General features: G+C 39.1%; 1 protein-coding gene across 4 annotated transcripts; it reads right to left on the bottom strand.

Moving 5' to 3' along the window:
• Positions 1-5,717: 5,717 nt before the first annotated feature.
• Positions 5,718-16,276, bottom strand: mybl1 (v-myb avian myeloblastosis viral oncogene homolog-like 1). 4 transcript variants are annotated; one of them, XM_061965382.1, is made up of 17 exons: positions 16,052-16,276; positions 15,745-15,806; positions 13,725-13,809; positions 13,577-13,648; positions 13,390-13,482; positions 12,258-12,478; positions 11,726-11,936; positions 11,596-11,652; positions 11,303-11,401; positions 10,238-10,456; positions 9,808-10,083; positions 7,991-8,130; positions 7,804-7,918; positions 7,414-7,509; positions 7,237-7,341; positions 6,972-7,169; positions 5,718-6,902 (listed from the first exon to the last, which is right to left on the bottom strand). In XM_061965382.1, exons 2-17 carry the CDS (start codon positions 15,768-15,770, stop codon positions 6,777-6,779), a joined length of 2,139 nt encoding a protein of 712 aa, XP_061821366.1. In that variant the 5' UTR covers positions 15,771-15,806; positions 16,052-16,276; the 3' UTR covers positions 5,718-6,776. The 4 variants fall into 4 exon arrangements, with proteins under 4 accessions (XP_061821366.1, XP_061821367.1, XP_061821365.1 ...); XM_061965383.1 differs by having other exon boundaries at positions 9,808-10,065; positions 15,745-16,276; XM_061965381.1 differs by having other exon boundaries at positions 15,745-16,273.
• Positions 16,277-21,807: the final 5,531 nt, after the last annotated feature.

The following is a 21,807-nucleotide window of genomic DNA, read 5'->3' as shown; positions in this document are numbered from 1 at the left end:
TATCTCATGACCCTGACTCTACCCTTTTCAACAAAGTAATGATTATTAACACCCACCTTTTACTATATGCTGCAAACAGTCGCCTTCATTTAGCATGCTTACTTCATGAGCATGGACTCTCCCGCCAAAAAGTATGCAGTGAGGGTGTGTGCCATGGTGGGGGTTCATGCTGCCTGCCAGATGACTGCTCTGTCAGCCTGATAATGGCCTGCCATCTGCTGTCTAGTATTCACAAAAGGCAAAGTGTGTGCGCGTGCGCGCGTGCGCGTGTGTGTGTGTGTGTGTGTGTGTGTGTGTGTGTGTGTGTGTGTGTGTGTGTGTGTGTGTGTGTGTGTGTGTGTGTGTGTGTGTGTGTGTGTGTGTGTGTGTGTGTGTGTGTGTGTGTGTGTGTGTGTGTGTGTGTGCATGCGCACAGATAGGCAGGTGGGTGTGTTCAATCACACAAGCGTGCACACAAGTCATACAAGTGCTATAGGAAGCAAGTACAATATTTAAGGATGCAAATGTTGTCTTTCATCAAAGCACATGACAGAATAAAAGCTGCACAAAAATGTGTTCAATTATACTAATATTTAATATTTATCAACTATAATATTATTTATATGTTGAGCAAAAATATGTGAATTGTTTGTCATAATTTTATTGTAGTTGTATTTAATTCTGTTTAAAGCCGTATATAAGTGTTACAATGAAGGCAACACATGGCGTAAGTGTCTATAATAGCTATATTAGCCTACTATCAAAATGACTGTTGCAGGCTGAAAAAAAATCTTCCTTGACTGAAATGTTGAAATGTACTATTAACAATATGCTTGATTAGCACTCCAACAAGTCAATAACATCAAAAAAGCTCACCTTTGTGCATTCACGCACAGCATAACATGTCTGGTGGACAAAATGAGACAAAGAAGGAGTGGAAGATTATACATGTAAACAAACAGTTGCGTCACAGTCCACACTATTGCGAGATCAAGAACCGCCGAAATTAGTAGGACAAAACGATGTTCACCAAATACTCATATTAAATCTATTAAAAGTGGGCTTTCTAACAATTGGGAATGTTTGTCCTCAAACAAAAAACATACTAAAACAAAAAAATATTTTCCCCCACCTTTTTCCATTTTCAATCTTTTAAAAAAAAAATGCTTCAGGGAGCCACTAGGGTGGCGCTCGAGAGCCGCGTGTTGCTGACCCCCGGTTTAAGTAAGACATTTGTTAAGCTGTATTTCAAAAATATTTGAGTTGTAATTAACATAACATTATTCCTATTTATTTTGATATTTTTGACTGGTAAATGCTGTTAAAAAAAAACTAATAAATGACTGTTTAATTTATAAGTATTACATGTTTTTAAATATTTAAACTCAGATAACATTAGGTTAGAGATTGTTACTTTAAATACACATTTTTCAGGTTTGATTTTATTTTATTAATTCAATCAACACAATATTTAAAAAAAATCATGAATAAAAAGGAGCAGAAAGAAGTATAAACTTATACGTGCCCTCAGTACAAAACAATGGTTGATCATAAAAATAAAAAATTAAAAGTTTTTCTTCATTTCGAATTAAATTTCAAGAAATTATATATATGCATATATATATATATATATATATATATATATATATATATATATATAAAATATAAATGCATAAAAATAAAGCAATTGGATACAGACACTGTATAAGTAATATGTAAATGTTTAAATTAACTTAAATTACATTTGTTAACAGGACTGTATCGACACTTTAAGCATACAATTAAATGACAAATTACTACATATACTATAAATTCAACAAATATTTTGAAACAAATGAATAAAAAATGTAGTAAAATACATAATAAAAAGACCAATAAGAGTAATAATAGAAACATAATCATCAAGAATAATACTCATCACAAACAGTCATACATGTATTTGATTAAAAGATTAAAAAATGGCCATGGCTGTCCTATTTACAGTAAAGTCCCAAAATATTTTTGGATTGTCCTCTAACTCCTTTATCCATTTGTAAAATAATAAACTGTCGATAGGAGCTTCAATTATTCAATCAAATGGTTAACATATTCGGGATAGATAACTTCCTATAGCTGCAGAAAAGAAATCAGAGACCCAAGGTCAAAACCTATGTGACTTAATTTTGTTCTGTATTAGTCTCTTCAACACCAGCAGGAAGCAGAAGGTGAACATGCAGCCTGCTGCCAAAAAGCAATTAAGAGGAAAGACGCTTTCAAGTCGCTGTGTGGGTCACTTCCTAACAAAAGAAACTCTTGTTCACGCAGACACATCGATTAAGAGGACATGGCGTGCAAGTGTTCGCGTGTGTGTGTGTGTGTGTGTGTGTGTGTGTGTGTGTGCGCGTGCGTGTGCGTGTGCGAGGAGTCGCCACATTCTCCCTGCATTTGGCGGCCAATTGAGTGAACCAAAATCCCAACAGGACAAAGGAGCATTAGGTCGTGGGTGAGTGGACCCATTTAGGGCGAGCAGCTGACCCCATGGAGAGGACTCTTGTCCTGGCCAAGAGGGACTTGTGTCCATGGACCCTTGGACCAACAAGACACTGGACAGGCAGAACCTCACCTGTCACATGCACCTGAGGTAACTTCTGTTTGTTTAACGGAAGGGGACGAACAAATATTTAGGAATATATCAAAATCATATGTTCATGAAACCATAAGTCTTTATTGTTGCAACGTCACTTGGCCACAAACCCACTTCCACACTCCAATTTAGTAAATATTAATAAATAACAAAGGCCAGTTGTTTTTTTTTGTTTGAAGCATCACCTGAAACATTTTTGGCTTTGCAGTTGTTTTTTTCTTGAAAAATATTTTATTTAAATAACACTTCGGATTAAAAAAAAATCTTGTTACACTAATTCGGGGGTCAGCAACCCGTGGCTCAAGAGCCGCATGGGGCTCTTCAGCGCCGCTCTAGTGGCTCCCTGGACCTCTTTTAGAGAGTTGCGTGAAAATGGAAAAGATGAAAAAATATATTTTCTATAGAACAAACATGACACAAACCTTCCTAATTGTTAGAAATCCCACTGTTTATGTTATACATGCCTCACTGTTGAGAGTATTTGGCGAGCGCCGTTTTGTCCTACTAATTTTAGCAATCCTTGAACTCACCGTAGTTTGTTTACATGTACTACTTTCTCCGATGTTGCCACAGAAAGACGTGTTTTATGCCACTTCTTCTTTTATCTCATTTTTTCCACCAAACTTTTTATGCTGTGCCTGAATGCACAAAGGTGCGCTTTGTTGATGTTATTGATTTGTTGGAGTGCTAATCGGGCATATTTGTTCAGTGCATGACAGCAAGCTAATCGGTGCTAGCATGCTATTTAGGCTCGCTGTATGTACATATTGCATCATTATGCCTCATTTGGAGGTATATTTGAGCTCATTTAATTTCCTTTACTTTTGTTCTCTGTGTATCTAGTTTATATTTGCATGTCTCATGACACATTATCTGTATGTAATATTGGCTGCATTTCTGTGTTGTTTGTGTGCCATTTTGTTCCAGACCACAGCAAACGTTACCCAGATTTGCGTCAGCCTTTGATAGTAGGCTAATATAGACACGTACATCATGTGTTGCCTTCATTATAACACTTATATAAGACTTTTAAATATTTTGTGGCTCCAGACAGATTTTTTTGTTGTATTTTTGGTCCAACATATTTTGGGTTGCCGACCCCTGCACTAACTGTATGAAATACACATTGTGGAAGCATATAGCAGAAACAAATATTAAGTCAAATGTAATTATATTTCCATTATATAAAATAATGAAAATAATAAATGACATTTAATTTTCAAAACAAGCACAAGCTACTTGATAAACAAAAAAATTCATTACCTATTAAACAATTGAATTATACTAATTAATATATAATGAATTGATTAAATTTGTATTTAAAGTAATTTATTACAATAAAAATAATGACGTGTTTAAGTAAATTTATTGAACTAAATTTATGTAAAATAATGAACAATTTGTATTTATTTTATATTATATATATTTAATTAATACAAGCAAACTACATAACATATTTAAGAAATACATAAAATCAAACAAATTATACTGTACAATATAAGAAAAAATATGACATTTTTATTAAACATAATTTATTCATCCATCTATCCATCTTCCCGGGTCACGGGGGCAGCAGCCTAAGCAAAGAAGCCCAGACTTCCCTCTAACCAGCTACTTCGTCCAGCTCCTCCTGGAAGGCATTAGGCCCTTTTCCACCGCAGGAACTTTCCCACTTACCCAGCTAAATAAAGTTACACCTGGACTTTTCCAAGCGTGCGGGCTGTGCTGATTGGTGGAACACAGTTTGTAGCGTTCCCGAAACGTCTCTTTTTAACACGACCGCCATTGGAATATATGCAGAGACTTGTTTATTTCTTCTTTTTGTGTATTTCTGTTGCAACAAACTTGACAACGGAGAGAAATAAGAACAAAAGGAGGAACTTCTGTGGGGCATCTGTGTGCTGAAGAACGCTGATCAGGGGAACTATTTCACAGTGTTTTTAATCAGCCGTAGTCTTTATACTATATGCACTTTATTGTTTAATATTTTTACAAACTTCATTATGATATGCAAAGCTACGAGAATTGGACGGACTCTTAAACATAATTGCGGAGGAGTATGAAGCCGGACTCAAAGCGACGACCTCAGCTGCTGACTACTCTGACTTCATTGGATAAATATGGAAAAAAGGAGGCAGCACACGATCAAATATGAACTATTTACTTCATTACATGTTGTAAAAGTAGTCAGTGACACTCCATTTGTGGAGATATTTTGGCCTCACACTGAGTGAACAGCTAACCATAAAACCTATGTATTTGTGTTGTCGGCGTGAGGTAAACACTGGTATTTATAATATATAAATAATACATGACAATTAGTTACATATAAACCCTGACATTTATTATTTATATATTATTTACAGATAAACCCTGACATTTATCATTTATATTTTATTTACAGATAAACCCTGACATTTATATATTATTTCCAGATAAACCCTGACATTTATCATTTAAATGTTATTTGCAGTTAACCCTGACATTTATCATTTGTATATTGTTATTTCCAGATAAACCCTGACATTATTTATATATTGCTATTTACAGCTGCAATGGACCAAATTGAATCATCTGACCCTCATGAATTTCATTTACTGAGAGGACAACTTTCTGACTGTTGGATATTGCATACAGAAGCCTTACTTTTTATGAACAATTCGGTACATTTTATTAAATCACATTGTTGTATGTTTTTGCTTTGTATTTCATTTACTTACTTTTTAGTAAAATAACTCTGACCTAATATTGTATTTACATGGTATCAGTATATACATATAGTAAACCACTCCATACATCATCAGCCTGATTTGTATAAAGTACCCAGAACTGTGGAAACACAAACCTATAGATCCAGGAACCAAAAGTTACTGAGCTTTTGATTGAAAAGGGCTTATCGTCTCTCGAACCGTGGCCTTAAACATAATTTAGGACAATAAAAATATAAACATGTTTATATTAATTCAATGAACTATAAGCTATGTAAAATATTTGATTGTAACTAACACGATTAAACTGGCTTACCATAATTAAAACCAAGAAATATATCTTAATTAATCACCAAATGTAACACATGAACCATTTGGTTGACTTCTGAATCTTTAGTTCATTCAGTTGTAAAGTGAAAGAAAGCCCAACATGTCACATATGCATTTATTAACCAATCAGCAGGTAAAATGAACAAGAATATTAATAAAGTACCTACTTTGCAAATAAAATCCAGCATTACCATATGTATAATCCTCTTTGCAGTAGTTTGATATGCTCTCCGTTACCTTGTAAACAACTAACAGCAAATCTATAAACAGATATGACTTTTTTTTTTAATCTGACAAGATTCCCTTCTTATGTCAGGTTTAGTGCAGGATAATCCAGAATATTATTAAAGCCGGACCCCCCTAATGCCAATATGACACTTAGTGTAGATTTAAGTAGTGCTGCTGTAAACTGAGCGTCAAATTAGTGATATAGAAATGTTAAATTCATGACAGCAGTGGATTAAGAACAAAAATAACTTCACTAAAACAATCAATTCAATAGGAAAAAAGTGCATTTTTTCTAAAATCAGAAATCAGAAGAATTTGTTTTGGGAGGCAGTGCATGTTGTAACTCTGTAGGCCAATAGTTTGTCTTGCTTTAAAGAATAAATAAATTAGTAGACATTCAATAAATACACAGCATAAAACATTTTTTTCTCTGTGAGGGCATCCAAAGTTAGACTACTTTTCTTTTTTATATTAATATCTAAGCTTCTGGTAATACAAATAATAAATAGAACGCAAACACACAATCATGGTACCTTTCCTGTTCTGAACAAATACATTCGACTGGCTGGACGTTGAGTTGACAAAAAGACAAGTGCTCTGCAGGTGTCCTCCTGGAGACAGAAGCACACTAAATCTTTCACAGTAGTGCAGAAGTCACACGGAGTTGGCTTTACCAGCTCCTTTTTGTTTCTGGCCTGTGCTCTGTATTGTATATAAAAAGGAAGACAGCACACACAACGAGGGCAGAGGTCCACCTTGGAGGTAGTGTCAGAGGGCCTTTTTGCACAGAAATGGCATTTTCTCTGTCCTGCTGCGTTCAAAGTGTTTGGTGGATAAAGTGTTTGGTGAAAGTTAGTATTGTGATAAAAGAGTTTTCCAGTCCTTGGCAGGATTGTCTGTAAAAAGGCTCATAACACGAGGGTCCTGGAGGTGGGCCTGGAGGACGGGTAAGGGTTCAGGTACTGGCGGGCTTGTTCTGTCAGGATCAGCTGGTCTTCGGTCTTCCCATAGAGCACTGCCTCCCACTCACTCACCTGCACAGACAACAGCTGTAAAAAACAACATAAAGCAGCACGTGTACCGGAGATGGTGTTGCTTGTAACCTGTGCTGTTCTGTGCTTTGCGGCTTTGTGGGGACCAGTGGGCTTCATCTTCATTTTGCAGCCCCTGTGCTCAGCAACATGAGGAGGATTGTTTAAGCGAGTTAAAGGACGGCGACCCTCCTCCTGATTTTCCTCCTCCTGGTGCTCGGCGGCAGGAGAGTTGAGGGAGGAGCCGGTCAGTAGACTCTCGTCAGGAACCTGAGGACAAAATATTAGGAACTTCTCTCAATATCTTGTTAGTTTTGTCCGCCTGAGTGCGACTCACTTGAGCGTTGTTGAGCTGATCCTGGAACAGTTGCACATTCAGGCGGTCTTCCTCACAGACGTCCAGGACTAAGGTCTTGCGTACTTTTCGAGCCGGACCTTCCGTCTGCAATACAGAAGAACGTTAATGCCCAAGTCCATCTTTGCATAGTTTTGGTGTAAAAAAAAGGACACGTACGCTTTGTTTCCACACTCTGTTAAAGATGTCCGCTCCTTCCGTCTCCTGCTTCAGAACCTCTCGGATGTCTTCTTCTAGAAAAGCCAGAGGCTGTGGCTGGAAGACAACATTAGCAAGGATTTCCTCAAATGCACTCAAGAGCGACTCAATTTCAGGGAGGACCAGGGTACAAAAACTGTACATTTATTTGTGGCAGCAGGTTTACAAAAATAAATAACCGCAGGGGCACTAACAGTTGTGGCTGTAGGCAACCTCCTACTGAAGTAAACGGAAGTGGCTGCATTGAACGAACGAAACAATAAAATGTCAATGTTTTGGTCAACATCTTAAACTCTTGAATTGTTGGAGACGCTATCAATATTTGCGGAAACATGCTGGAAGTAGAACAACCTCCATGTTTAGTGGGCCGTGCATCTTCTCCTGAGCTGCCAAAGCGTTCTTGAACGGCGTCGGGGTTCTCGGTGTTGGAATCATGACAGTTTTACGAAACTTGGGTGTTCTGTAACTAAAAAAAAAAAGTTCACCTGACAAGAAGACTGAGGAGACAAGTGCTCTTGTTCATGGTGAGGTCTCGTACCCGTCATTCTCCTTCTGGTGCTTGGGCGTGAACTCTTTGTGCAGCGGCGTGGTGAGGAAGCATTTTTGTCCACACACGGGAGTGGACGTGAGCGCCGGGTGATCCAAATTCAGAGGCTCCGTCCCTGATATGTTGCAGAACTGCAGGAGACAAGTTGGCACAGTCATGAACCGGGAAAATTGCCCTTTTATAAAGAGTTAAAATATATATATGTATGTATATATATATTAGGGCTGCAACAACTAATCGATTCAATCGATTAAAATCGATTATAAAAATAGTTTAATTTAGTCATCGATTCGTTGGATCTATGCTATGCGCAGAGGCATTTTTTTTTTTATAAACTTTTATTTATAAACTGCAACATGTACAAACAGCTGAGAACCAATTATCAAAATAAGTATGGTGCCAGTATGCTGTTTTTTTTCCAATAAAATACTGGAAAGGATAGAAATGTAGTGTGTCTCTTTTATCCGATTATTAATCGAAGTAATCGACAGATTAATCGATTATCAAATTAATCGTTAGTTGCAGCCCTAATATATATATATATATATATATATATATATATATATATATAAATAAATAAAAGTAATTTTTGCTTGCAATGAGCAAAAAGTCAAAAATGTTTTAGTAAGATTTATTGTAAGAAGACATTAAATTTAAGCTTTAAAAACATAAAAGTGATCTTGAATATAGCAATTAAAACGTAATATTAGCTATACTTACTAGTAGAGATGTCTGATAATATCGGCATGCCGATATTATCGGCCGATAAATGCGTTAAAATGTAATATTGGAAATTATCGGTATCGTTTTTTTTTTTATCGGTATCGTTTTTTTTTTTTTTTTTATTAAATCAACATAAAAAACACAAGATACACTTACAATTAGTGCACCAACCCAAAAAACCTCCCTCCCCCACTCATTCACACAAAAGGGTTGTTTCTTTCGGTTATTAATATTCTGGTTCCTACATTATATATCAATACAGTCCGTAAGCACACATGATTGTGCGTGCTGCTGGTCCACTAATAGTACTAACCTTTAACAGTTAATTTTAAAAATTTTCATTAATTACTAGTTTCTATGTAACTTTTTTTATATTGTTTTACTTTCTTTTTTATTCAAGAAAATGTTTTTAATTTATTTATCTTTTTTTTTTTTTTAAAGTACCTTATCTTCACCATACCTTGTTGTCCAAATTAGGCATAATAATGTGTTAATTCCACGACTGTATATATCGGTTGATATCGGTATCGGTTGATATCGGTATCGGTAATTGAAGAGTTGGACAATATCGGAATATCGGATATCGGCAAAAAGCCATTATCGGACATCCCTACTTACTAGTGTTGTGAAGTTGTGCCTTATAACAAACTTGTGATGCTCAAAAGAAGTATTATTTTTCTCAGAAGATCTATTGCCTAAAAACAAGTTCTTATGTCTCACTAAAAAAAATACTATCCAGGGGATTGTGACTTATATTAAGTTTGTTTAGATATTTTGACTAGTAGTTTGAAATATATACTTGGTGAGATTGTGAGTTTTTCCTGTGTGTAGATTTGTTGTTTACAAGGTAACGGAGAGAGCATATCAAACTACTGCAAAGAGGATTGTACATATGGTTATGCTGGATTTTATTTGCAAAGTAGGTACTACTAGGACTACTAGGTGATTAGTTAATAAATGCATATGTGACATGTTGGGCTTTCTTTTACTTTACAACTGAATTAACTAAATATAATATTCAGAAGTCAAACTAGTTCTCAGGAAGTTCAAGAAGTTTTATATGTGTTTAGTTTGATGTGGTTTACCCGCTTTGTCGGCGTCTTCTTGGGTGAATCAGTGACGTTGTCCAAAAAGGAAAAGCAAGTCCTGTCACACAGAGGAGATGTTTCTCCTCCGTGTCTTCTCTTCCTCTTTGTTGCTATGGACGACTTGGTGCAGGAAGGTGGCGCATGTCCCAAGCAACTCTCCTGAAGGAGCATGGCGAAGGCAGGCTGATCTTGCCTCGGCGTCGTCTCCGAGAGGTTAAACCTTGGTTCGTTGCTCCACGGGCACGGCGAGCGTTCCTGCAGAGCCGAGCACATCTACAGTAGATTTGTAATACATTCAGTCTATTGTGCGCCATCTTTTTTTTGTCCTGTCCAGCTACTCAGGCAAATCATATTGTTGAAGTAGATGCCCATATCGGCTGTACAGATTTACTTTACAAAGATAATACGATGAAGAGGAAGTCCTTACTGAGTTTATGAGCTCTATGGTCTCAGCCAAGTTTGGAATGATGCTGGACAGCACCCTGTTGGCCTCCATAGCCAAGAACTTGCTAGGGGACGTGCAAATTTGGGAGGAAGCTCCTCTGCAGTTCTCCGTCTTGGCCCAGAAGCTGCTGTCCACCTGCTCCTCCAAGCTGAGCGTGTCATCTGAGGCTCCGTCGGACCAGGCCGAGTACTGCTCTGAGCCCTAAGAGGAAAGAAGGCGTTAGGACGCTTGTGGAAGCGTGATAATGGACATAAGGAGCCAATCATTCAAGGAGTGGAAACAGACGGGACATCGTGGTGGAAGGGGTGAGACACTTTTGGTCTTCAATGGTGAAGATGAGAAGCTACTACCGTATTTTTCGTATAAGTCGCTCCGGAGTATAAGTCGCACCGGCCGAAAATGCATAAAAAAGAAGGGAAAAAACATATATAAGTCGCACTGGAGTATAAGTCGCATTTTTTGGGGAAATTTATTTGATAAAACCCAACACCAAGAATAGACATTTGAAAGGCAATTTAAAATAAATAAAGAATAGTGAACAACAGGCTGAATAAGTGTACATTATATGACGCATAAATAACCAACTGAGAACGTGCCTGGTATGTTAACGTAACATATTATGGTAAGAGTCATTCAAATAACTATAACATATAGAACATGCTATACCTTTACCAAACAATCTGTCACTCCTAATCGCTAAATCCCATGAAATCTTATACGTCTAGTCTCTTACGTGAATGAGCTAAATAATATTATTTGATATTTTACGGTAATGTGTTAATAATTTCACACATAAGTCGCTCCTGAGTATAAGTCGCACCCCCGGCCAAACTATGAAAAAAAACTGCGACTTATAGTCCGAAAAATACGGTAGTCTATAAGAAACTACAGCAAACAATGTGCGCCATTCTGGTTTTTACACACTCAGCATTTAAATATTACATCTTTTTTGTGTTTTTGCACACACACACACACACGCACACACGCACACACGCACACACGCAGGCTACGCTACTTGCTAACACTCATGAGGGAGTGTGCGCTTACATAAGGAACTCTGCACTGGACCTCGCTCTCTGCTGACCTAAGCAGCAACTCAAGCTCTTTTATTCTTTTCTCTCTGTCGGGATCGTCTTGGCAGGGCGGCTGAGACGAACAATCGGGTGGGACGAGGTCGAGGGGACAGGAGGAAAGGAAGAGGTTAGGAAGACAAAACAAACAGTTAGCTAGAAAAGGTGTACTCCAGCAAATCTGGTATTGGATGTTAGGTGGAAACCACAGGTTTGATTTCAAGTGCGGAGTTAAAGATCACACGGATCAACACAGAAATGAAAACTCACAGGGATGAAATCAAAATTTTCCATCAGTGGGCGCCCATCAAAAGGACATCCTGCCATCTAGGACACAGACAAGCACCAATAAATTGAGGCAACAAGTGAGAGCTAATGTTAGAGCGTAGAAAAAACAGACCGTGTTGGGTTCCGCCAAAGGAGGTGGTGGGCTCAGGTCGCAACTCTGCACCTCGGTCGGAGTCGGCGGGGGGCACGGCGAGTTATGGCGCCTCTTCCTGCCGCTGTATGAGGACGTGAAATTCTTAGGGCAGCCATCTTGTAGGTAGCCCTCGTGCTCCACTTTCCTCCTCATGGTGGAGTTCCAGTGATTCTTAATGGAGTTGTCCGTTCTGGTGCAACAAAACTTGTTAAAATATTTTCTTCTTTCATTCACTCTAACATATCTTTTCAGTTTTTCACACATTAAACACAAAGGTTTTACATTACAGTACTCGCAAGTCGTTTTACAAAACCATAGTAGTTTACTAATAGCAGACAGACAGGAAATGGATGCAAACTATGTTTTCCTGGCTGATTTGGCATTAAACAACTTCAATCAAAAGTCAAGCACTTTTCAAACATGGAACATAAATGTGAACATTGAAGCAAGGAACCGTTAAACATCTTGATCAGATTAGACCCTTGTGTGCATTTTGATGTTGGGATTTTACCGTCCAGGAAGGAGCTTGGAGATCTCTGCCCAGCGGTTTCCCAGACGTTTGTGGGCGTCGTAGATGATACGATCCTCCTCTTGGGTCCAGGAGGACTTCTTCACCTCGGGGTTGAGGTGGTTGTGCCAGCGCTCGCGGCACTGCTTGCCAATCCTGCCCTGGAGGTGCTTGGCGATCACAGACCAACGCTTAGGGCCGTACTTGTGGACCAAGTCGATGACCTGCACAAAACATGATCAGATATAACGATTCATCATTGCTTCTATTACAAGGCTGCCCAGAGTCAACATAAGCTATTGAGCCAAATATAAGAAAGTATATTGTATCGCCAGTCCTCCCGGGCATTCAAGATTTTACATGGCAATTTTAACACCTCAAAATGTGTAAATGAAAACTATAACTAAGATGCATGTTACAATCAAACAACCGGTGCATAATAATGGCCCCAATATGGACTGGATTCTCACATTATTAACCGTATCCACTCGGCATCCATTGCACCGGTCACCCAGGGGGGGGGTCCCCACATCTGCGGCCCCTTCCAAGGTTTCTCGTTCCCATTGGGTTGAGTTTTTTTTCTTGCCCTGATGTGGGATCTGAGCTGAAGATGTCATTGTGGCTTGTGCAGCCCTTTGAGACATTTGTGATTAAGCGCTATATAAGTCAACTTTGATTGAATGACTGATTGAGTAAGTGCAATACTTACAGTGTAAACACTTTATAGGGCGCAACAAAAGGCTAATTTCAAAGACTTAACTGACGAGCCAACACACCATAAACTATATACTATTCCTGTCTACATCTTGTCTACTTGCTGAATTTGTAACTTTTTGTCATACTTGCAAATGAAACTCAAAAATGTAATAATGGAACAAGATATAATAACTGGACGTCAGTTATCATAATCTGCTCATTTTTGAATGTTGCAATAAAAATGAGATTGTATTACCAAAAACAATATTTATTAACACAAACAAAAGTAGCTACAATTGGTACTGGTATCGATTCCCAGGCACCGGGAATTGGAAGTAAAATGGCGCATGGTTTTAGTCAGCCAGCATTGCCTCATGTTTCCCCCTATCACTTGACAATGTTTGTGCGTGCAAGACCGTTCACTCCAGGCTCCTCTTACCTTCTGATCCTCCTCCTTTGTCCACGGGCCTTTCACCAGTTCGGGGTTGAGCACCTTCTGCCAGCGATGCTGACACTGGCCATCTGTCCTCCCCTGTCATGTCATACGTGTGCAGGAGATACATCATTAAGTACAGACACTCGGTGGACATGTAAATGGACTTGTATTACAAGCGGCCAATACTCACAGGAAAAAAGTTTGCTATTAATTTCCAGGAGCCTGCGCCATGCTGCTCCACAAGCTTTTTCAGTTGTTCATCCTTGGAGACAACCACAGTAGAACTCAGAAAATGTTACACGCAAGCAGGTACAAAATAAAATCTCCCTCCAGCTTACCTCATCGCGTGACCACTTCACCTTGCACAAAACCTTCTTATCTTTGCATTGCTCTTTAGCGTTTGGATCTTCATTCTCATCGGGACTACAAGTACACACAGTTTGTTAGTGGGATAAGAGCCAGCGACAATACACACAATACAAGTGTTAATGTACGGAATATGATATATGACACAGATTACGCATCAACACGGAGGGAAAACTATTCCCGCCAAACCTCTTCATCCCTGTGGAAACTCAAGTGAGTCACTTGGTTTTGGCACTGTGGAAGCTGGAGAGGGAAAAAAAGTGTGTGTGTGTGGGGGGGGGTGTCTGGGCAATGAAGGAGTTCTTTCACCTCGAGAGGTGAGGTGGGGAGTGGTTATTTTGTATGGCAAATCCTCAACGGCTGTTCAAATACTTTGAAAACACAAGAAAAATATCTACATTTACAAGTCTTCTTACGGGAAAAACATGAGATCCAAATGTGTGTCCATATGATTCGCTGATATACAAAGGCATTTTTCAAAATCCATTGTTCCCTTAGTTTTCAAGACTGTTTAATCGCTCGCTATAGGAACTAAACAATATTCATCCTGCCATTAAACAGAACTGTGTAGGCCATTGGCCTCCAAACTTTATTAGTCATTACAGGGGTGTCCAAAGCGCGGCCCTCATCTCAAGTTTTGTTGATTCACTTCATATTGTTAGGGGAAAAAATATATAAAACATTAAAGAAAATAGAGCAAAAAGACATGATTTAATGTGAAAAAGCTGACATTTTTATAGTAATAACTAATATTAATATACTTTGTCATAACACAAAGCTGAAATTAAGTTTTTTCTTTAAAAATACATATCAGTTTTTGCATTTTTTTTTTTACAAAATAAATATCAAAAAGGCCACTGCATGCTTGGACTTTACAGTATGCGCTCCTTGGTGCACCCCCGAGTTATTAGGATCAAAATGGCCGCTTTTCTCGTTAAACAACGTCTTTTTGCTCTTTTTTTTCTGACAACATTCTGCGGGCCAACCAAACTCGAGCCGTGGGCCGCAAATGGCCCCCGGGCCACACTTTAGACCTGGGGTCCCCCAAACTTTTTGACTCTGGGGGCAGCATTGGGTTAAAAAATTTGGCCGGGGGCCAGGCTGTGTATATATATGTATATATGTATATATATATATATATATATATGTATATATGTATATATATATATATATATATATATATATATATATATATATATATATATATATATATATATATATATATATTCCATCCATCCATCCATTTTCTACCGCTTATTCCCTTCGGGATCGCGGGGGGCGCTGGAGCCTATCTCAGCTACAATCGGGCGGAAGGCGGGATACACCCTGGACAAGTCGCCACTGATGAGGAGATATACATATATATATATATTCCTCGCGCACTAATTGACTGAAAGAGTGCGCATTTGATGTCATGTTATCGATGGAAAAATAATTTTTTTAGACAACATGATTTGCCTGAGCGGCTAGGAGACAACGAGAGTAACAAGCGGTAGAAAATTGATTAGAAAGGACAGATTTAAAAAAATAAACAACTTGGGACTTCCGGCGGGACGGATTTTGGACGCTGGCGGGCCGTAGTTTGGAGACCCCTGCTTTAGACACACCTGGTGTAGGTCTTTGAAAAGTAAAACGTTTTCTTGATTTTCCTCAAGCTGCTCTTTGAAGTTTTATGCCATTAAACGTGCATCACAATATTAACATTCGACACACAATAATTCTACATAGCATTTGTCCACAAGTTTGCTTGGTGACCAAATCATGCCTAACAGGAAAAGTAGTAATCTTAGTGTTTTCCTGTCTAATAGAAAACAGTGACATACCTGTGTATTATGTTACTAAATACGTCAAATACAGTGGTAATCTACAGGTATATGTGTTATTAGTACGCCATGTTTGATGTAACTGCCACAGCAGGTGTAAGTTAGCAAAACGATCTTTATGTAACAAAAACAAAATGACAGTTGGTGACGTCACTCAACCACTACCCACCTGCGTGATGCTCTCACGTTGTCCATGACAGCTGCCGGGATGCGTTAAACGTCCGTTAATGCCTTAAAATAGCACATAAATCCACATTTGCACAAAGAAGAGTTATCCGCGGGTGCTTGCTTCCGTTAGGTGGTGTTTCGCTAGCGTCACTAGCCCTTGTGCTAATTCACTCCGTTCGTTGATCGTCAACTTAGTTTCTATTCAGTTGTAATAACAAAGACATAAGCCTCGTATGTGTTCGGGGACACTATCACGGTATAAATATGTCGGTAAGACGCCGAAAAAGTTACAATTTAGCATTCCTTACTCGTCCTTTGGAAAATGGCAGCTCTTTCCTCCTCGCTTGACTCCGGGATATGATGTTTGTCTATCCCGCCGATTCTTGGGCCAGCCCACTGCACAGGCGGCCTCCCCGCTGATTGGTCAGAAATGGGGAGTACGCGTGTATGTGATTGGTTGACAGTTCGAGGGCGGGCGCTTGTGATTGGTAGAGAGTTTGAGGAAGCGGACAAGTGTCACTGTCACTTGTGCGAGCAGAATGGCTCTTTCATGCGGGAGGCAGTGGTCCAAAGTGGGCTGTGGGGGGGCTTTCAAGGGGCCTTCAAGGGGTTTTTAAGCACATCATTCATTTCATTGCCGCAAGTGTCAATAGCTATGGGAGGAGAGACTGAAAATGTTGATATCGAGCCTTTGCAAGTAAATAAAGGGCAAGATAGTACTTTGATATCTGAAAATGTTCAATACCAGTCAAACATTTTGTGATTATGCCATTAATTTGTTGATTATGATAATAATAAGTATAAAACGCAGGACAAATACGGCAATACATTTTCCCCACAAACGTATTTAATAACATTTTACAAGATATAAATACAACAATTTAATACAAATGTTTTTTTGTCCAACATGCATTCAATTAAAATATGATGCATCACATATTTCCATTTTCTCATTACAACATGTCCAAAAATCAGAGGGTGGGGGGAGGGGGGGGTCCCAGACTGAGGCCAAAGGGGGAAAAAAACTCATAGCCATAGCACACACAAACATGTGTAAGAGGGAAACATCAAAGAACACAAAGAACATTAAAGACATTAAAGGATCACAGCTGATGCGACCAGCTGCCACTCCAGCAGTGCCACTTATACACAGTCACAAAAGTAAAACAAGGGGGGGAGGATCCAGACTGAAGCCAAAGGGAAAAAAAACTCATAGCCATAGCACACACAAACATGTGTGTAAGAGGGACACATCAAAGAACACAAAGGACATTAAAGACATTAAAGGAGCACAGCTGATGCAACCAGCTGCCACTCCAACAGTGCCACTTATACACAGTCACAAAAGTAAAACAAGGGGGCGGGGGTCCAGACTGAGGCCAAAGGGGAAAAAAACTCATAGCCATAGCACACACAAACATGTGTGTAAGAGGAACACATCAAAGAATACAAAGGACATTAAAGACATAGCAGTGCCACTTATACACAGTCACAAAAGTAAAACAAGAGGGCGGGGGTCCAGACTGAGGCCAAAGGGAAAAAACTCATAGCCATAGCACACACAAACATGTGTGTAAGAGGAACACATCAAAGAATACAAAGGACATTAAAGACATAAAAGAGCACAGCTGATGCAACCAGCTGCCACTCCAGCAGTGCCACTTATACACAGTCACAAAAGTAAAACAAGGGGGCGGGGGTCCAGACTGAGGCCAAAGGGAAAAAACTCATAGCCATAGCACACACAAACATGTGTGTAAGAGGAACACATCAAAGAATACAAAGGACATTAAAGACATAAAAGAGCACAGCTGATGCAACCAGCTGCCACTCCAGCAGTGCCACTTATACACAGTCACAAAAGTAAAACAAGGGGGCGGGGGTCCAGACTGAGGCCAATGGGGGAAAAATCTCATAGCCATAGCACACACAAACATGTGTGTAAGAGGAACACATCAAAGAATACAAAGGACATTAAAGACATAAAAGAGCACAGCTGATGCAACCAGCTGCCACTCCAGCAGTGCCACTTATACACAGTCACAAAAGTAAAACAAGGGGGCGGGGGTCCAGACTGAGGCCAAAGGGGGGAAAAACTCATAGCCATAGCACACACAAACATGTGTGTAAGAGGAACACATCAAAGAACACAAAGGACATTAAAGACATTAAAGGAGCACAACTGATGCAACCAGCTGCCACTCCAGCAGTGCCACTTATACACAGTCACAAAAGTGGAACAAGGGGGCAGGGGTCCAGACTGAGGCCAAAAGGGAAAAAAACTCATAGCCATAGCACGCTAAAACATGTGTGTAAGAGGAAAACATCAAAGAACACAAAGGACATTAAAGACATTAAAGGAGCACAGCTGATGCAACCAGCTGCCACTCCAACAGTGCCACTTATACACAGTCACAAAAGTAAAACAAGGGGGCGGGGGTCCCAGACTGAGGCCAAAGGGGAAAAAAACTCATAGCCATAGCACACACAAACATGTGTAAGAGGGAAACATCAAAGAACACAAAGAACATTAAAGACATTAAAGGATCACAGCTGATGCGACCAGCTGCCACTCCAGCAGTGCCACTTATACACAGTCACAAAAGTAAAACAAGGGGGGAGGTCCAGACTGAAGCCAAAGGGGAAAAAAACTCATAGCCATAGCACACACAAACATGTGTGTAAGAGGGACACATCAAAGAACACAAAGGACATTAAAGACATAAAAGAGCACAGCTGATGCAACCAGCTGCCACTCCAGCAGTGCCACTTATACACAGTCACAAAAGTAAAACAAGGGGGCGGGGGTCCAGACTGAGGCCAAAGGGGGAAAAAACTCATAGCCATAGCACACACAAACATGTGTGTAAGAGGGACACATCAAAGAACACAAAGGACATTAAAGACATAAAAGAGCACAGCTGATGCAACCAGCTGCCACTCCAGCAGTGCCACTTATACACAGTCACAAAAGTAAAACAAGGGGGCGGGGGTCCAGACTGAGGCCAAAGGGGGAAAAAACTCATAGCCATAGCACACACAAACATGTGTGTAAGAGGAACACATCAAAGAACACAAAGGACATTAAAGACATTAAAGGAGCACAGCTGATGCAACCAGCTGCCACTCCAGCAGTGCCACTTATACACAGTCACAAAAGTAAAACAAGGGGGCAGGGGTCCAGACTGAGGCCAAAGGGGAAAAAAACTCATAGCCATAGCACGCACAAACATGTGTGTAAGAGGAAAACATCAAAGAACACAAAGGACATTAAAGACATAAAAGAGCACAGCTGATGCAACCAGCTGCCATTCCAGCAGTGCCACTTATACACAGTCACAAAAGTAAAACAAAGGGGGGTCCAGACTGAGGCCAAAGGGGGAAAAAAACTCATAACCATAGCACGCACAAACATGCGTGTAGTGTAAGAGGGACACATCAAAGAACACAAAAGACATTAAAGACATTAAAGGAGCAGAGCTGATGCAACCAGCTGCCACTCCAGCAGTGCCACTTATACACAGTCACAAAAGTAAAACAAGGGGGGGTCCAGACTGAGGCCAAAGGGAAAAAAAACTCATAGCCATAGCACACACAAACATGTGTGTAAGAGGGACACATCAAAGAACACAAAGGACATTAAAGACATAAAAGTGCACAGCTAATGCAACCAGCTGACACTCCAGCAGTGCCACTTCTACACAGCCACAAAAGTAAAACAACAACAAAACAAAAAACAAAAACATATACACTGTTGTGGCCTATGCAGTGTTCCACGCCATTGTCTGCTGGGGTGGGGGGAGCATGGCCACAGACAGGAGCAGACCCAACAAAGCAACCACGAGAGCCGACTCCACCCTCGGCCGCCCACCCGCTCTCAGCCAGTGTCCAGTCCGCATGGATGACGTCCAAGGAGACCGAGGTGTCCGATACCTGCTCATTCAGCCAAGACACTGTGAAGCTTGTCCGTCCCGGCGCTCAGCGCAGCTCCGCAGCCCTGTCTCTTCATTCGCATCTCCTCCAGTCTCTCCAAACGGACTCTGGTGTGGCAGAGACCCAGCAGCTGGTCTCCATGGCCAAAAGGCCCCCGGGAGCTAGATCCAGAACCCAAAGGGTCTCGAACCAAAAGGCAAAAAAATCCCACATGAAAACAAGAGGGAAACATCAGGAACACAAAATGTTGACACAAGAGCACAGAGCTCCTGCCAACAGCAGCCACTACAGTGTGACATCTTGGAAAAAAGGAGTAGGAAGAAGCAGAGCTTATTTAATCCTACCCCTTTTCCACTTCATTGCAATTGCTAACACATTTGTTCACATGCTGTTCTCAATTTGTATCACAATTTTAATCAATGAACAATAAATACAATAATTTTCATAAATACGTAGTTAAGTAAATGGTGATTGACATAATGAGGTACCTAAGATTATGTCCTTTTCAATAACGTTCAAATGTCTATCAGGATTCTTCTTTATACTTCGTAAACACTTTGAGTTTGAACAGTTTCTTGTACTGGATCATATTAGTACCTTGTTTGACTTCTTTGCTTAATCCATTCCATAATTTATTCCCATACTGATCTACTAAAGGTCTTCAGTGTTGTACGTACATGTAGCAATATTGACAAGATCATCTAAATAGTTACTCGTCTTACTTGCTATTAATTGTTTGTCAAAAATAAAGTATATCATGCAAAATAATAATTACAATTCTAATTAACACATGTTTAAAAGTTTAGTCTATTTGTATGTTTTCTTTTCCATTTTTTTTATTGTATTTTTTTTACAGACAATATTGGAGCTGTTGTCTTTTGCTGCCACCCAGTGGACTTTTTTCTAATCATATTTACATTCTTTGTGATTGCTCATGCTCAGTCGAATCTCAGTGGTTTATTTGCTAGGGTGTCCAAAGTGTTGTATTTAGTGCTTTTAATGGCCTTTGGCATATTCTAAAAAGCCTTCACTAAAACTTTTTGAATAAGGTTTGGGGCCAAAGTTAGCATAACAGAATTGTTGAAGTCTGTGGAGCAGTGCTGTATTCGATCAATTAATTTACTGTTTTTAAAAACAACAACAAAATAGAAAGAAATAGTACAGCAAATTGTTATTTCTGAGTTAAAGTGTATACTTATCTAATTAAATTCTGAATAGAAAAATTAACGCAAGCAAGTTTTTTGGTTATTTTTCTGGAAAATGCCTCTTTAGTTGTATCAGTTTCTTAGTTTCCTAATATACTGTATAATCATAATATTAGTAGTTAAAAAGAAGTGTTGAATTTTTTCTCGTTTTTGTAACAGGTATTAGTACATTTCCATTTGTGTGGACGCACCTTTATATTACATGACAGCGGTGTCCAAACATTTTCCACCAAAATCAAATGATACCATGGCCAATTTTATACATATTCTTGGTTTTGTAAAAAGGCTATATAAATAAATTTTATAAAAAAAAAAAAAAAAAAAAAAAAAAAAAAGAGATATATATATATATATATATATATATATATATATATATATATATATATATAGGCTGCTGCCCCCGCGACCCGACCTCGGATAAGCGGAAGAAGATGGATGGATGGATGGATATATATATATATATATATATATATATATATATATATATATATATATATATATATATATATATATATATATATATATATATATATATATATATATATATAAACATATATATATATACACACACACACACACACACACACACACACACACACACACACACACACACACACACACACACACACATATACATATATTTGCATTCACACTGAGCATACTGTCTCATTTTTATTATTATTTTTTTCACAATATACTGCAGGCAAACAAAAAACACTTCAGACACCCCAGGACTTGATTTTCTAGACATAGAGACAGTATAGTACGGACTTTCGCAAACGTTTTTGTACTACAGAAAACACTGGATGTTTAGCATTTGTGTGCACATGATATATAACGTTTAGTGTTGTCGTTTCTTATCTTGTCCTGTAGGTGGCCCTATTTAACACATGTTTGCACCGTGTGTTGCCTTTTTATGAATCATA

This window comes from Nerophis lumbriciformis, linkage group LG07, assembly GCF_033978685.3.
Source record: "Nerophis lumbriciformis linkage group LG07, RoL_Nlum_v2.1, whole genome shotgun sequence".
NCBI classification, from domain to species: domain Eukaryota; kingdom Metazoa; phylum Chordata; class Actinopteri; order Syngnathiformes; family Syngnathidae; genus Nerophis; species Nerophis lumbriciformis.
Note: the sequence above shows the minus strand (reverse complement) of the source record. Positions and strands in the feature narration are given on the sequence as shown.

Excerpts from the sequence above, each read along its gene's own strand:
- mybl1 (XM_061965382.1), bottom strand. The coding sequence starts at position 15,770 with ATGGACAACGTGAGAGCATCACGCAG. Across the intron at positions 13,483-13,576 it reads TAATAGCAAACTTTTTTCCT|GGGAGGACAGATGGCCAGTG; the intron begins GTGAGTATTGGC and ends ATGACATGACAG. Across the intron at positions 8,131-9,807 it reads AGAAGACGCCGACAAAGCGG|TTCTGCAACATATCAGGGAC; the intron begins GTAAACCACATC and ends TGTCTCCTGCAG.